General features: G+C 57.1%; 1 protein-coding gene across 1 annotated transcript; it reads right to left on the reverse strand.

Moving 5' to 3' along the window:
- Window positions 1-551: 551 nt before the first annotated feature.
- On the reverse strand, window positions 552-15,687 carry BGN (biglycan). The gene is made up of 8 exons (XM_036016310.1): window positions 15,541-15,687; window positions 5,346-5,595; window positions 4,885-4,997; window positions 4,129-4,342; window positions 3,557-3,667; window positions 3,292-3,385; window positions 3,067-3,205; window positions 552-1,753 (listed from the first exon to the last, which is right to left on the reverse strand). Exons 2-8 carry the CDS (start codon window positions 5,593-5,595, stop codon window positions 1,556-1,558), a joined length of 1,119 nt encoding a protein of 372 aa, XP_035872203.1. The 5' UTR covers window positions 15,541-15,687; the 3' UTR covers window positions 552-1,555.
- Between the last annotated feature and the right edge of the window lie 858 nt (window positions 15,688-16,545).

A 16,545-nucleotide genomic window follows, 5' to 3' on the forward strand; every position in this document is an offset into this window, starting at 1 on the left:
TGGGCTGGGCTTTGCTGGTGTACAGTGTATCCTGCAGGGTGGAAGTTGTGCTGGGAACCCAGGCCAGGTCAGTACAGATGGGCACACAGCACACAGCACACAGATGGCTGGGAGTGTGCCCCCTGGTGCTGACACAGGAATCCATCAAGAGAGGCAGTCAGTGGGTCCCCTAGGATTTCCTGGCTCTGCTGGGAGGGGTATCTAGCCTAGTGCTCAGCAAATGCTCTACCCTGGGAGGGCAGATGCTACCTCAGTGGGTCTGCTTCAGGAACCTAGTCTAAGGACAGTTAGGGCAACAGAAGTGCCTAGAAGGGAGGGGAAAGGGCCAGGCAGGGGCTTTTCACCTGGTTGCCTGGACCTGCTTGCACAGTCTCATACCTGGGGGTTCCCAGGATCTTCACCTGATCACAGGGAAAGCAGCAAAGAGGAAGAAGCCCCAGGCTTGGAGGGGGCACAGAGATGAAGAGCCTGGGAGCTGGCCAGAGGTAGCCCCTTGTGGCTTGCTTTTCTGCTCGATCCCCAGTGCCATCCCAAGAATGGTGACACAGAGCCATATTGCACAGTGCTTCTTTAATTGAAAGACAACAACCAACCTCAGAAGCAGCCCCTCCTCAAGCTGGGTGTGATTGCTCAAAACTCTACACCAAGGGCTGAAAGCGAGGTGGGGGAAGACCTAGCTATTAAGGGGGAAGGGGGACAATGAAAAGTGTGTTTGGGACTCCAGTGGGATGCTGGGCCCCTCCTGGGGGCCTGACTTCCAGGGTCTTGACTAGAGTGTGTGCGGGGTGCAGCACCTCCACCTGCCTCCTTCAGGACCATCCAGGCTTGGGAGAGAGACCTGGGCAGAGTAGGTAGCTGTGGGGGGCAACTGCCTCCTAACCTGCTGGTTTGCCTGGGTAGGGGCTAGGCAGAGGCCTCTCATTGCAGACACCAGATCCAGCCGAAGGACATTAAGAGAGAAGAGGGAAGACAAGAAAGGGAGACAGGAGAGGGACAGGACTGGTCTAGGAGCCAGTAGAGCAAGGAGGCTTCCATGAATGGGCTATGAACTTGCATAAAGATGGGGGACCATTTGAGACCAAGGATAGCAGACCAGGTCAATGAGGGCTGAAAGCTGCAAGTTCATTTGGTGGAGAATGTGCATCAGGCAGGTGCACTGGGTTCGATAGGATCTGCTGTCTCCATCCCTGCTCGTCTCCGTCTTCCCCCAGACCTAGGGACTGGTTTTCTTGTACTGGATATTCATAAAATTTGGTTTCAGGGTGAAATGGCAGAAAATTTGGCAGGGGCACCTCTGAGTGGCTATGATGATGGGGAGGGGCAGCTCTGAAGCTAAGGGAACATGTGATGAGGTCTGAGCCTCATGCCCCACCTGCACACTTGGGAGCCAGGGCAAAGGTGTCAGGGGGCAGCAAGTGGGGGTTGGGGATAAAGGGTGGGGCTGGGTTGGGTGCAGCTGGGCACTGGCTTCACTCCCTTGCTCTGCCACCCCCTCAAGATGTTCCCTGTGCTCCCCAGACACCCGGCCCAGGCCACCACAAGGCTGCTGCTGCCTCTACTTTTTGTAGTTGCCAAATTGGATGGCCAGGCGGTCAGTCACACAGCGGAAGGTGGCTGGCTGCACCTCCCAGTAAGGCACAGGATTGTTGAAGAGGCTGATGCCATTGTAGTAGGCCCGCTTGACCCCAAAGCCTATGGGGCAGAAGTCATTGACGCCCACCTTGGTGATATTGTTGGTGTGTAGGTAGACAACCTGGAACAGAGGAGCATGGCCTAGTTTCAGTGCCAATGGCTGAGGCACCTCAACCACCTTTCCCAAGTCTTGGTGGCCATGGGGACATCACTTCATTGCATTGCATCCAAACAGCCCTTTGAGGGCCCAGATGTAGTTCTCCCACCGGGAGGAACAAACCACAGCTTGAGTATGGTGGTCAGGTGGGTGTGTGATCAGGGCTCAGGTAGGTATATGGTGAGTGGAAGATGAGGGGCACATAAGGGTCAGTGGATGGAGTGGGGTGTCCATGCAGGAAAGATGGCACCTTGGGCTCACAGAGGGACCCTGGCCTTCCTTCTGGGTTCGCCAAACTCCTGGCCTGCCCATCTCAGCCTCTCACTCCAGGAGCCCAGACAGGGGCACGAGAGGAGAAAGAACCTTCAAGTCGATTTCCTTTTCCTCCCAGTCCTCTGGGGCACTTGCCCTCTATCAGCCTCCCCCAACTCCCTGAAACCCCTCTCTAGGGGAAGGGCAGAGCAGACAGGAGGGTGAGTGGGCAAGAAGCCGAATGATGCAGGGGAGACGCTGATCTGCAACAGCGCCCTCTAGAGGTGGAAAGGAACTGGCCACTAGAGGGCACACTCAGCTTGGCATTGCCCGCGATGCTGTTGCAGCTGTGCTGGCCCGGCTCGCAGGGCTCCGTTGGACTTGGCTCTGGCTGGATAACTTGTGGGAATGGCGGGTCTCCCAGCACTTGTAAATGGGGCTGAGGAAGAGGCTGGGAACAGGGAAGGGCTGGGCAAGGCCAAGTTTGCCAGTGTGACTGGAGACCAAGCCAAGGAAGGGCCCCTTGAGACAACAACAGGCAAGGCCCTGCACTCCCCTTCCCCCATCAGCCCACTTCTTGCCCTGGGCTGTTTCTGTCTTAGCACATATTTGTACATCCCCATGCCCTCAATGTTCCCCAACCTCCTCTGAGGCCCTGGCCTCTTGGGAGACCTTCAGTTCCAGCATCTACCGGGCCACCTCCTACTCATCCCTTACAACCGCTCTCTATCCCTGCCCCACTGTCCTTGCTGTCCTATTCTCCTCCTCCTCTTCCTCAGCACAGACCATTGCCCTGAAGGAGGAGTCCTCCTAGCTGCTCCTTTTCAGGTGAGGAGGCAGAGGTGGAGTAATCCGCAAGACCATGCAGCTGCCACTTGTACAGCGAGTTCCAGTTCCACTATCTACCTGGGACCCACACCAGGAGGGGCAGGAGGCCAAGGAACTGCCGTGGGGACATGGGCTGTGCCCCTCCCCCAGTCTTAGAGAACCTGGTACTGGGATTGCCCCCCACCCTCAGCTTTCACCTGGAGTAGCTTGAGATCTGGAAGGCCAGCAGGCACCTTGGACAGCTTGTTATTGTCCAAGTGCAGCTCCCTCAGGGTGGGCAGAAAACTCAGGCTTCCATTCTCGATCATGCGGATCTGGTTGTGGCCCAGGCCCAGCCTGCAAAGGGACAGATGAGATGTACCAAGAAGCCAGAGGAGAAAAGGACTGTGGAGTGGGTCACCCGCCTCGGTCCCCCAACCCACCTGTACAGTTTGGAGTAGCGGAGCAGATCCTCCAGCTCAATAGCCTGAATTTTGTTGTGGTCCAGATGGAGTTCATTCAGGGTCTCAGGCAGATCTGCCGGGGCAGGGCAGGGGGTGTGGGGGAGTGGTGGGAAAGGGCACTTTGAGATGAATACAGGAGTGTGTGGCTGGTGCTGTGAGGGGGACGGGGAGGTGGAGAGAGGGCTGCCAAAGGCTCTAGACCCCCAACTTTGCCCACCATGGGAAGAAAGGGTGGTTTTCCTACCTTTAGGAATGCCGGTGAGCTTGGCCTCGGAGATGCGAAGATAGTTGAGCTTCAGGCCATCAAAGGCTCCAGGTTCAAAGCCACTGTTTTCCAGGGGATTCCCACCCATCTCTAGGAGACAGGCCCCCTCAGCCCCAGAGCCAGAGCAGAACTGCTGCCTGAACATCCCGGGGTCTGTTGGCTTCCTGGCTTGAGCTGGCCTGACAGTCCTTGCTAATTCTAATTCCCTGCTCTCTTTTCTCCTGCTGAAAGCCACTAATTTATGGGGCAAATTGCAAACTCCTAGCTGTTCAAGACCACTAGCTCCCAAGGGGTCCTGGCATTGATCTCGTGGGGCAGGGGGAGCAAGGGAGAGCCCATGGCAGGCCCTGGCCAGCTGTCTTGTGGCACTGGCCCCTTCCCTTCCCTCTTTATGGATTCTCTTCACCTTGCTTTGGTGGTTCTAGGACATGCCTCTAGACAAGGCTCCAGAACATTCTGTGAGACCCATTCTGGCTGGAAGAGGTCCCTCTCCCTGACCCTCCCTGCCAGCCACTGGGGTGAGGACTGTCCCGAACCAGGGCCACACTCACCAATGCAGTTCATGTTGCGCAGCCCGCTGAACACACCCTTGGGCACCTTTCGGATGCGGTTGTCATGGATGCGGAGTTCTACCAGGGAGCTAGGCAGGTTGGGAGGGATTTCCACCAGGTGGTTCTTGGAGATGTAGAGCTTCTGCAGCTTCCGAAGAGGGCTGAAAGCCTTCTCATGTATCTTAGAGATCTTATTGTTCACCAGGACAAGAGCCTGAGGTGGGGTGGGCATTGGAGGTGAAGGCACCGGCTCCCCAGCCCATCCTGCCCTCTCCTCTTTCTACTCCTCTGCCACCTGAGCTGGAGATTATTGGGACTTCACAGCTGAGCCTCAAGGAGATCTGTCTTCTGTGGGCATGGTGAAGAGCTGGGAGCTTGCACCCAGGCCTGGCGAGCCACTACTGCCTAGCTGCAGCCCAGAGCTTCTCTGAGCCTCAGTTTCCCAATTGCACCCTGGCTACAATGCAATATGTTCTTGGGAAAAACTAATAAAATGAAAAATGTTTCCAGCTGAAAAGGGAATTAAGTGATCCTGAGTGATCCTGTCCTGTACTTATAGTTGCTGACACCCACACATGTGACCCTGACCCTTGGCACTCCCTCAATGCCCACCTCCAGACTTTTCTCAGGACTCCATGGGCCCCCAGTCTCCTCTCACACTCCACTAGTGTGTGCACACACCCATCTGGACCTGACTCCCCAGCTGCAGACCATCCATGTCTTCTCAGCCCCTCGAAAGGGCCAGGGCAAGCTTACGTAGAGGTGTTGGAGGCCTTTGAAGTCATCCTTGCGGAGCTCGGTGATGTCATTGTTTTGCAGGTCCAGCAATGTGGTGTCAGGTGAAATCTCCTTGGGCACAGCCTTCAGACCTGGGGGCACCACCGTCACCAATGTGAGCCCAGGCCACAACCCTGGAGAAGCTCAGAGTATGGGGACACAGACATACAGACATGCATCCAGGGACTCCGCCACAGCCAGGCAGAAGCTTTGGAGCTGGCAGATCAAGGCTTTTCTCATTCCCCATTCACTTGCAACCAGACAACTGGACACCTTCCCATACTGAAATCAGGATCCCCAAGCCTGCTCGGGTCACCCCATCTCTGCTCCCATCCTTCTATGCCCATACCACAGGACAGACACATGTGTCGCCTTGATATGGGCACTCAGGCTGTGCCTGTGCCTCCACATACCCCTCCCACCACATCCCCAGGACTGACCCAGGTCAGAGCACTGGACAACCCGCAGGTGGCAGTGGCAGCCGAAAGGACACATGGCACTGAAGGTGGGCTGGAGGGAGTCCAGGTCCGGGACTCCTGAGGTTGTGTCGGCACCCGAAGCTTCCTCATCATTGAGCATGGGCAGCCCATCATCCAGGGTGAAGTCCCAGAAGCCCTTCTGTTCAAAGGGCAGGGCCTGGCTCAGGGCCAGCAGGGGTGCGAAGAGCCAGAGGGGCCACATGGTAGGCATCCTAGAAGGCCAGGGTGAGGAGGGGCCGTCAGGAGGGCCTGCCCAGTGTGCACATCCATCCTCTCAGCCCTTTCCTGGCCATCTCCCCAACACCAGGAACTGGAGTTCTTCCTGGATTGGCACCATGTCCCCCATCCATCACTGGGGCTGGAGTGGCAGAGACAGGGAATGTGGACAGCCAGGAGGTACCTGGCAGCATAGGGGCACCTCTTCCTGCTCCCCTCTGCTCCCAGGCAGGACTTGACTTCAGTGGGAAATGCAGTGTCTTCCCATTAGGGAGCCTGCAGCACCCCCCCCCCCACATGCACCTACCGCACTGAGTCAGCTGGCAGCTGCCTGGGGGGTCAGTGAGGTAAGTGGAGGAGGCAGAGAAAGAAATCCAGTTATTTGCCCCCCACATGCTTTGAAGATACTGCTGTGGCCTGGGCCAATCCCACATGTTCAAGGCAATGTGGGCAGTCAGGATTGAGTTAGGGGATGACGAGTCACTTCCTTTCCTGCCTGATACCCCCCACCTTGCAGCGCATCCACATTTTTCTAAGAAAGTCAAGAGGCCAAGACACCAGGCTGGGCACACTGGACAAAGACCTGGGTTAGCTCCGGAGGCAAAGTGGAGAAAGAGAGGGGTGTCCGCCAAAGCCATGAGAGAAATCACAGAGGTAGAGAGGGCACAGCCCCCCATTCACTTCCTTACTGCTTCCTGGGACCTTGGCTTCTTCCCCTGGCCCACAAGTCTTCCCTGGTCTGGACCCTGGGGCTCTCACCCTTCCTTCTGCCAAGGGTCCAGCCTTTAGAAGAGCCAACTGCCCCCCTTCAGGGGAGCAGCCTAACACCAAAGTGGCGGGCAGGGTCAGGCTTGTCTGGAGGCCCCCCAGGCTGGGCAGCAAGGTGGGGGTGGGGGAAGCCTCTCTGCCTGAGCCTGCCCCTGGCACCCACATCAGCCTGCCTCCTTCCTTCTCTAGCAAAGGCTGCCCCCCAGCCAGAGGCTCCTTTGGTCAAAAGCTCTGTACGGGGAAGAGCCAGAGCCTGTGCCTCTCTGATCACCCCCTACTTACAGGGATTTCCAGGGAAAGTCCCAGCCTCATTTTTTCCTATCTGTTAAACAGGAATAAGAGTGCACACCCTGTTTACCTCATAGGTTTGGGACAGAGGGCAGGAGGCTGCCCTGGGTGCATCTCTGGGCAGGGAGTCCAGCTGATTGCCAGGGCCTCCTGCAGACCCAAGCTGGTCCCACCCCAGGGAGGCCCTCACTTGGGGCCCATCTTGTCCAGGGGAGGGGCTATTTGGGGTATCAGTGGGGCTAGGTGAGCTCCCTGAACCTAACTGCTAGCTGTAGAGGTAGAAGGGAGACTCTGAGGGTGGAGAGCTCTACCCACTCTAGGCCAGCACTTTCAGAGCAGCTTGGCCCTGCCCGCCGATTTCCTAGGCAGGCCCCGTCGAGCTACGGCTGGGCTGGCTACCTGGTGGGGCCTGAGGCCATCTCCATGTCTGTGCACACAGCTCTGCCCCTCAGACTCTCATTCACCCTTGCCTTGCTGTCCCCTCCTGCACTCCTCCTGAAGCCACCCCCACCAAGAGGTCACATGGCCTGCTTTGGCCCCCACCATCACTGAGGACAGAGCTGCTGGAGGGGATGGCAGGAGGAGCCCAGGAGCTGCAGAGCCAGCCTCAGAGCACCCCCAGTGGATTCTGACAGCCCTCCTGAGCCATGGTCTCCAGTGACAGGTTCAGGGAAGCTGCCTGCCTACCCCACATCACACAGTGAAGTGAGGGTCCCCCACACTAAGGCAGCATCCAGCTTCCCTGTCTTCTTCAATCACATCACAGGTTCTACCAGCCCTAGGCTGGCCATGTAGACATCAGGGGGCCCCTGGAAGGCCTTGGCACAGGGTAGGGAGAAGGCCTGGGGTTTGCCTACCTGGACAGCGGGTCTCTCCTTCTTCCCCCAAGTTTGCAACTCTCAGGGCAGAGCACCATAGGCCTAGGCTTCCTGTGCCTGTTGCCACTGTGCAGGGCCCTTGCCCAGATGCCACTGGATGCCCAGGGCCGGGAGGAGGAGGAGGAGCAATGGGAGAGAACAGGAAGGGGAGGATGAAGGTAGGAGAGCAAGATGGAACAGAAGAGAGGGAGGAGACTGCTCCCCTCTTTGTCTGGCACCCCTGCCAAAGCCGCTACCTCACAGAAAGGATGACTCAGGGCTGGAATGCCCAGAAGGAACCTTGGAGTTCTCTGGGATCCACAGTCCACCTGAACAGATGGGGGTGGGATATGGTGGTCTGGCCAGGCCAAGGAGAAACTTTGGGGAGAGGTGGGTGCAGACAGGCCCTGGGCAGCCTGCTGGAGCTGGAGAGGGCTGAGGATCTCCACAGAGAACATCTGCCCTGGTGTCTGGCCACTCTGCCAGGCAGAGGATGGACAGGCACTGGGAAGGCCAACAAGGTGGTCTCTCGGGACTTGCTCTGGGGGGATGGGCCAGCTCAAAGCAACCGTGTCTGATGGCTGCAGCGCAGACTCACTCTGAAGAGAAGGGAGGCTGAGGGCTTGGAGGCCCTGTACCAGTGCCTCGTGACAGAGGCAGAGGACAAGGTTTGGCTGGTTCTTCCCTGTTCCTGGCTGGGCCCAGGCAGTGGGGAGGCTGGCGGGGTAGGGGCTGGGCGGGCTTCCCAGCACAGCCCTCATTTCCCCTTGAGGAACTGGCACAAGACTCAGCCAGAACTATGCAGGGGGAGGGGGCTAGCTGGATGAGGAACCAGCAAGAGATGGTAAGAGACCCCCGCAGAGCCAGAAAGAGCCAGGAAGGGGCCTCAAGGGGATGCAGGTAGGCTTCCCTGCATCTAGCACAATTGCTCTCTCCATTTTATGGAAGAGAAAACTGAGGCCTAGAAAGAGAAACAGATTTTCCCCCACTGCAGTCAGCCTGAGATGGGCTCCAACTCAGTCCCTGAGCTTTCAAACCTCAGCCTTGCCTCTCAGTACAGCGTGGGGGCCATGGGGTCTCAGAGTGACTGGCTGGCTCAGTGTGGACAGTGCAGACAGTCTGAGGGGAGGAGTTTGAGGCTGGTGACAATCAGGGTGGGGGACTGTCGGGCTGTAGACAGGCCCAGCTGCCCTAATTTAAGCATGGTCCTACCTTCTCCCCACTGCCTCACACGGACCTCCACCCTTCAGAAACACACACACGTCAGAGGCAGGAAGGCCACAGCCCAGGAAGTGGGAGCTCCTCATGGACAGAAAATGGGAGACCCACAGCAAGTTACCCCAAGTACTGACATTACCAAGTCAGGTAATATGGGGAGATATGCCATCTCCCCATATTACCTGAGCCTTTGGGCTTCAGTTTCCCTTCATTTGCCTCCCAGGCATGTCCCCAAGGACCTTAGGGAGGGCCTCAACCCCATCAAAGTGTGATCTGAGCTCACTGGACCTCCACCTCCTCAGAGCAAAGGAAAGAAGTTGTAATGGCTGTGAGGCCTCAGGCCTGGCACCCACAGGTGTGAACGAGAGAAGAGGCTGGGCTTCCTGGAGCCTGCACCTCCGACCCAATAGGGCCCTTCTTGTCTGGCCCTCTGAAAGTCAGAGTAGTCCTCCGAGAAGGATTGCTCCAGGTCACAGCCAAACAAGACACATTGGCAGCCTCTGAGAACATGAAGGGGCTATGCCAGGCATTTAGGCCAGGCCAAGGGTGGCAGGAGCAGGACTTGAGGTCTGGCATGCCCTGGGAGCTCGCCGGCAGATGTGTGTCTCACAACTGCCAAGTTGTAGACGCCAGGCGCTGTCTCTGGGCCTCAGCCCGAGGTGTCTGGCCCCACTGAGCCACTCGACCTGAACTCTGACACGTGTGCCACCTTCTACTCAGCCTTGTCAGGTCCCTGGGACTGAGTGGATGGGGTAGGGTGAGAAAGACAGGTGATGCAGGGACCCTCCGCCCCCAACCCTTTTCACCAAACCCTTCTGGCCCAGCTTCAACCAGCAGGCCAGAGGCAGGGGTGCTGCACGGGCTGATTCTACTTGGCTGCTCCCTACTGCCTTTTCAGGCCTGAGCCCACCGGCCTCCTGACAGATCTACTCTGCACTTGGGTGTCAATCAGAGAGAGGGGACACGCGCCACCCATAGGTCCGCTAAAGCCCACATGTGTGTGGCGGGGGGGAGTGATCGTGTGAAGGGCTGGTAGCTGTAGTGGGGAAGGTTTGGACCTTAAAGCCTACCCTGTCTGTGTCTGCACCCAGGCCACCCTGAAGCCACCACCATTGCCTCAGCATGCCCTCCAGGCTACAAGGGGGGTCAGATGCTCAAGTGTGGCTTCTGTGGCCCTGCCACTGGGGTGACTGGGCAGAGTTGGGTCTTCAGGGACAGACTCAACCTGGACGTGGGTATCAGAGGCTGTAGGGAGCCAGCAATGGGCTGGCGCCAGGAAGGTGGCGAGGCAGCTGGTAGTGGCCAAGCCAGACTTCCCTCCCTACAATATGCAGGAGAGCCATCTATGCCTGCCTCCACCCTGCCAGGAAACCTCTGGAAAGTGAGAGGGTCAAACTGCTGCCTTCTCTCATGCTAGGGGTTTGGCAGCAGATGACCTGGGCCAGCTGGGGGCTCTGAGTTTCTGGTCCTTGTGTACCTAAGCTGTGTGCCTTTCTTCATCTCCCCACTCAATGAAGAAATCCTAAGCTCTTCATCATGTTCTACAATCTTTGAGGAAGAGGGAGGATGTTATCACCTCCCAGGGCAGGACAAGGAACTCAAATGATTTTCCAATGACCATAAAGAAGAAGCACAAGGGTTTGCCCAAAACTCTTGCCCAAGGCCACGTGTTGAGGAAATGGTAGAGCTGGGACTCTGCCATCTGTCTGTCTACTATCCATGTGTCTGGCCCCACCCTCTGCCATTGATCGCAGACTTTGCTGCAAGCCCTAAAGCCACAAGATCCCACACTCTCTGAGCTGCGTAGGGGCTAGACCAGCCCCTGGAGTCCCTGGAGAAGAGTCCTTGGCAGCTCCTTCACCCCAGCTAGGAAGTGAGGCTGTTGGAAAGCACAACCCTGATCTGTGGGTCTTGTGCCCCCGTGCTTGCATCATGAATCCTTTGGGAACATAGCACCTTTCTCTGGCTGCCACCATCAATAGCTCCCCACTGCCCGAGGGGCCTACCCCTTTCACTGATGGGTTTGGTGGCACTGTTTTGACCCAAGTATATCTACCAGGCCAGCTCTGCCTTCATCTGCAAGGAAGTTGCCCGGAAAGGCCATCATCCTGGCAGGCCAGGGAAGTTTCCTGGTGTATTTTAGGTCCCAACAGGCGCCAGACACCCCCAGGGCTATGTTCTCAGCCTGGCTATCAGAGTCTGGGGCCCTGCCTACCTCATTTCCTCATTAAGCCAGTCGAAGGCAAGGGAGCTTGGCCTGGTTCCCAGGGCAGGAGAGTTGCCAGGCACCCTGGAGGGAAGCACTGTAGCCCCTTTCTTTCCTGGGCCCAGGGTTTACTGTGGCCCCTTCCCTGCCTCAGGTCCTAGCTCTCTTCCAGAGGCTCTGGCTGGGATGGGATTCAGCCCTTGGCAGCTGGCTTAGAGGCTCCAGGACCTGTTCACCTTCTGCTCCTTCTAGGGCTCCTAAGCTACAGGCCTCTTTGTAGCTGGGCAGCCTCTAAGGCCCAGGGGACCATAATGGAGGCTGAGCTGGGATTTGGACTTCAGAGAGTATCAAAGTCACACTCTCCTCTGCCTCCAGGACTTCCCCTGTCTCCAGGGACAGGACTGCCAGAGCCAGCTTCTCTCTGCCTTCTGCCCTTCTCTTTCAAGCCCAACTTCTCTTCCCCAAATCTTCGATCTTGCAGCCACAGGGTCTGTGACTGCTGTATCCCCTTTGGCCACCTAACCTCCCAGAAGCAGTTGGTGGGGGTGAAGCAGGGGTGAGTTCAGAGTTACACGGCATTTGGGATCCCTCTCAGCCCACCTCCCCCTAAGCCTGAGAGATATGTCACCACAGGGAGGGGGCAGATGTGAGTCATCTGAGTCCCTACACCTTCACTGGGCTCAGGAATGTCAGTGAGGCTGACAATGTCAGTGCTGCACTGCAGGCTGAGAGTCAAGCTGAGCAATATCTGGAAAAGCTGAGGCTGGTGGGCTCTGGGCTAGAAGGCGCCCTCCACAACCACTCTAGGAGCTACCCCTACCTGGAGCAGAGAGGATGGAGCAGGGGTGGAGAAGCTAAGCAGGGTGGGGCTGAGGTGGCTTCTAGAAGCCTGGAGTACCAGTGGGCATGAAGGATGCTCTGGGACTCTTGGGCTGTGTGCTCTAAGTGGAGGAAGGGCCTTTACCCCAGTACCTCCCATTTGGAAGGTGGGGAGCTGATCTGGAAGGCTGGAGAAGGGCCTGGCCATGGGGCTGGCCAGTTACTCTCAGTGGGCCTCAGGCCTGGCCAGGACTGAGTAGACATGTCCCCATCCCCCCAGCACAACCCCCCCTGCTCACCTCCTGCTAGCTCCCTCTAAATTGGGATTTACAGAAAGGGTTCTTTCTGTGGGTGTCCCAATGTGTGAGTAGAAAAGGACAGGAAGGGAGGGGGTAGAGCCAGCAGGGCTGGGGTCTGCCTGCCTTCAGAGGAAGCAGGGGTTTACCCCACCACAAGGCTCACTGCAGGGTACTCTGGAGAGCCACTGTCACCTCCCAGCCCCTCAGTTTGTGTCCCCTCTCACCAGCAGGGCCAATAGGTGTGGGGTAGAGCAGTTCAGGGCAGAGACCAAGCTCCTCTACTCTGGGTACCTGATCAGGAGGAGCAGGGTGAAGTGTTGGTGGGTCTGGGAAGACCTCTTTAACAATCAGGATATACAAGGATGGTGAGGGGCCCTGGGTGCGCCACCTGCAGGACCAGTAGCTCAGTGGCCCAGTGGGTGGGGCTTCAGAGATCAGGGTGTTGGTGGGAGAGATGGGAAGCCCCCTTGGAAAGTCTTACTTGCTTTTTACGTGAACCCTTACATTCGGGTTCATTACAACTCCCTCCTCTGGAGACTTGATGCTGGCGCTAGAAGGGACACTGTGGTCTTGTTTGAGTAACTGCAGTATCTTGCTAAAGAAAGGAAACTCTGGCCCTGGCTGGTGTGGGTCAGTGGATTGAGTGCCGGCCTGAGAATCAGAGGGTCACTGGTTCAATTCCCAGTCAGGACACATGCCTGGGTTGTGAGCTGGGTCCCCGGTGTGTGTGTGTGTGTGGGGGGGGGGCTCTTGCTAGAGGCAAGCACATATGGATATATCTCTCCCTCTTTCCCTCCCCTCCATTCTCTAAAATAAATACATGGAATCTTTAAAAAATACTTTTTTTTTTATAAAAAAAGGAAACTCTGCCTTACAAATACCCCCTTTCCTCCTGTCCTTCCTTGTTTATGCTCTTCCAATGGGCCAAGGCTACCTGTGGGACAGGGGAGAAATTTGGGCCAATGCTCGGAAATCACCCCGGATAATGGTCAGAGGGTTGGCACCTCTACTTTCTGGGTCCCTAAAATGGGCTGACACAGAACTGCCACCGGGCCCACTGGCAAAGGCCTAGACCTCAGACTCCCTGTCTACTAAATGAGGACCCTGGTCTCTGCTCCAGGGCAGGCAGAGCAAAAAGCAGTGGATGGTCAGTGCCCACTGGAACTTGGGTCCTTGGGGTTTGAAGGTGGACCGTTGGGCAGGCAGGCCAGGGCAACCACTCAGCAACTGGCTTGCTATGAGAGCCCTCTCTTCTCCCTGGATCCCGGCTTCTGTTCCTGTGTTCACGATGCCTGGCCCCCACAGCTTAGCGGCAGCTCTATGCCTTCCTTTCAATGCACCCATATAGACCTGCCCTCACAGGCTCACCCATGCTGGCCACGGTAGCCAGACACAGGCAAGCACCATATGAAGGTGCCTCTGCTCTAGCACCAGCTAACCCAGTGTGCAGATGGCACAGGCAGCAGCATGTTGCCAGAACACACTTGCCTGCACAAATGTAGTCTCGTGCATGTATTCTCATTCTACATGAACTTGCACTCCTGGATACGAATCCCCAAGAACTGTTTTTGTTTTGTTTTGTTTTGTTTTTGGTACTGAGGGAGGCCTGAGCATATCTGGCTTGTCTTAGTCCCAATCAGGCCCTCAGGGTGGTGAGCTGGCAGGCCAGGGAGGGGTAAGGGCACAGAGGCAGGAGCCTCCTGGGGGCAGATGGGACTGGCTGAATCTGCAACCTGAGAGATCCTTCTGAAGATGGTTCAAGAACAATGAATCTCCCTGGCCTGACTGAGTTCTGCCCCACTTGATGCCACCCACCGCCCTCCCTGGGGGACACTAGGCCTTCTGCTCTGCTCAGCAGCCCTCACTAATCAGTGCCCAGACTCCAATTCAGCCTATGGTGCAGCAAGGGGGGGGTACTCCCATCCCCCAACCTTCCAGGGCACTCAAGGGCACACCCAGAGAGCTCTCTTTCCCCTTCCTCCTCTCCTGAGTCCCTTGGCAGGCCCCTCTATATGCCAGCCATCTTGAGAGCTTGCAGGAAGGATAGTGGTCAGTGGCCTTGCTGCCTCTTACTCCAAATCATCTCGCACTAGCGTTGACCACAGGCTATTGTCATCAACATTCAAATAACTTTGATGATTCCCTGAGTGGTATGGGGTTAATATAGCTCAAATTCATCTGTTAGAAGCCCTGTGTCCTGACTTCTGCTCTGCCCCTGAATGGCTGTGCAATTGTGAGCAGGTTCCTGCCCCTCTCAGGCCCTTAGTTGCCCCCTCTGTACAATGGATGGGAATGGTGGAGGATGGGACAAGCAGGAGCTACCTCCTCAAAGGACCCTGGGGGCAACATTGCAGCTACACTTTGCTTGAGACCTGGGGCTCTCTCTCCCTTCAAGAGATGCCCCACGCACCAGTGTCTGGGCTACCTTTGGGGGACAGGGCATCTAGTCAGGGAGCTATTGAAGTTCACCCATCCTTAAATGCACCCTTCCTGGGATGATGGTGTCCCAGCTTGGAAGTGGCCCTGTGGCCTAACATTTACCCAGTGTCCCCAGAAGCCTTACAGGGCCCCAAGCCAGGCCTGCCCAGGGTAGCATGGCATAGTTGCCCAAGTTTCTTTCTGCTTCATACCAATTCTGAGTCCCAATCCAATGGGGTTCTGGGGAGATGGGCCTGAGCTACCCAGGCAGCCATGCTCAAAGTGCTGGAGGCCAGGGGTCTGTGGACCCACACTTTGACCAGAAGGAGACAGGGGCAAAGCATTAGCCCATGGGTAAGCGAGGAATATCTGGGCAGGGTGCCTCAGGCGTGCCTAGAGAACCAAGTCTCTGAGCTCCTGCCAAGGACTAGCCCTGGACAATAGGGACGGCTCCTTGGCCAGAGCTTAGGTGGAGGCCCAGAGGTCCTCCCGACCTGGGTCAGGCAAAAAACCCTGAGTGAGTAGGTTTGCCTGCCCCAGCAGAATACAGAGAGAGAGGCTGGTGGGAGTGCAGGGTACACCCGGGGCCTTGCAGCAAAGGGAGAGGGCCATTGGTGGAACTTGGGTGCCTGATAGCCACCCAGCCATGTCTTGGTGATGTCCTGGGGCAGTAGCCAAAGGGAACAACCCCAAGATGGAGCAGAGAAAACAGACATGGAGGTGAGCTGAACGAAGTCAAAGGGGAGAGGAGGAGGCACCTGGAAGAGGGATAGGAACAGAGGCAGAAACCTAACAAGGACCAAAGGTGCCACAGGGTGGCGACGATGGGGCATGAACTAACAGCTTACAGCAGTGCCCTGGGAATCCGCACTGGGGGCAGAAGAGGGCGGTAAGGGGGCATCAGGGACAAAGATAAGGACATGGAGGGGTGACATGGGGGCAGCAGGGTCAGGGTCTGGGACTTCTTGAGAATGGTGAGGGGGCAACAGACTCAGGGATAAGACATCAAGGGCAGCTGAAGGCTAGCGTGGGGTGTGGGGACAGTGAGTGGCTGGCGTGGGTGTCCTACCTGGGGAAAGGAAGCGCTGGGTGCAGGCTGGTTAGTTGGCAGGCTTGGGTGTCGGGCAGTCCTTGCGTCTGTCTTGTCTGTCTGTTGGGCCGCCTAGAGCAGCTGCTCACTCCTGGGCAGTTAGTGGAGAGAGGGAGACAGAGGCGGTGGGAGGGAGGCTAAAGGCTGGGCGGGCCCGCCGACAGGGGGAGGGGGCAGGGAGGGAAGAAAGGAGGGAGGGGGCTGGTGGGGCTGGGAAGGGAAGGAGAGAGGGAGGGAGGGAGGAAGGGAAGGAGGGGGGCAGGCTTCTCAGCCCCCCTGGCAGCTTCAAAGGGAGCAATTTTCTTGTAGACGGCTGGGCTAGCTGCACCCACTCACAGCTCCTGCTCACACACCCACCTCCAGCACCCCCTCTTCCTGCCCCAAGCACATAGTGAGAGGACACACACTCTCACTCACATGAGGACCCTTGGTGTCCCTGGGCAGGCATAGCCTCAGAGAGTCAAACTTTCTACTGCCCAGATGGGGACACTGAGGCCCAGAGAGAGGCGGGAACTGGCTTTCTGGCAGTGGGCTGGGCAGAGGAAGGCAAGAGGGCAGAAATGAAAGAGCATTGAGAGGGAGGTGGCCTTTGGTTGCTAATCCAGTGAGTGGCCCTGGAATTCTGTCCTGAGCCTGCCCAGAACCTGTGCCAGCCTAAGGCTGAACAAGGAAGTGGTTCTCTGGGATCAGGGAGGCAACTGTTGAGGATTTCTGGAAAAGCTTGATCCATCTAGGCTCCTGGGAACCCTGGAAATGCCCACACCACCCCCCCACACTCCAGAGTTCCTTTTTTCCTAAAAAAAAATAGAGCACTGGTCCTCTCTGTGTGATCTCAGGATCTGAGGATGGGAGTCAGCTGGGAGTGGCAGGGGAGCAGCACAGATTCTGGGGATCCTCCCTAGGTTGCCTGCCCTGGAGCTCAGAGAAACTGAGTGGGAAAGCTGATTCAGAGAGAAGGATCCTAGCAAGTCATCCTTTTGCT

This window comes from Phyllostomus discolor, chromosome X (genome assembly GCF_004126475.2).
Source record: "Phyllostomus discolor isolate MPI-MPIP mPhyDis1 chromosome X, mPhyDis1.pri.v3, whole genome shotgun sequence".
Classification (NCBI taxonomy): Eukaryota; Metazoa; Chordata; class Mammalia; order Chiroptera; family Phyllostomidae; genus Phyllostomus; species Phyllostomus discolor.

What these genes read in the sequence shown, in the direction of transcription:
- BGN (XM_036016310.1), bottom strand. Translation starts at nt 5,595, where the DNA reads ATGCCTACCATGTGGCCCCTCTGGCTCTTCGCACCCCTGCTGGCCCTG. An exon ending in TGTCCAGTGCTCTGACCTGG is followed by an intron (nt 4,998 to 5,345) that starts GTCAGTCCTGGG and finishes TGGTGCCCCCAG; the next exon opens with GTCTGAAGGCTGTGCCCAAG. An exon ending in GCGCAACATGAACTGCATTG is followed by an intron (nt 3,668 to 4,128) that starts GTGAGTGTGGCC and finishes CCTGTCTCCTAG; the next exon opens with AGATGGGTGGGAATCCCCTG.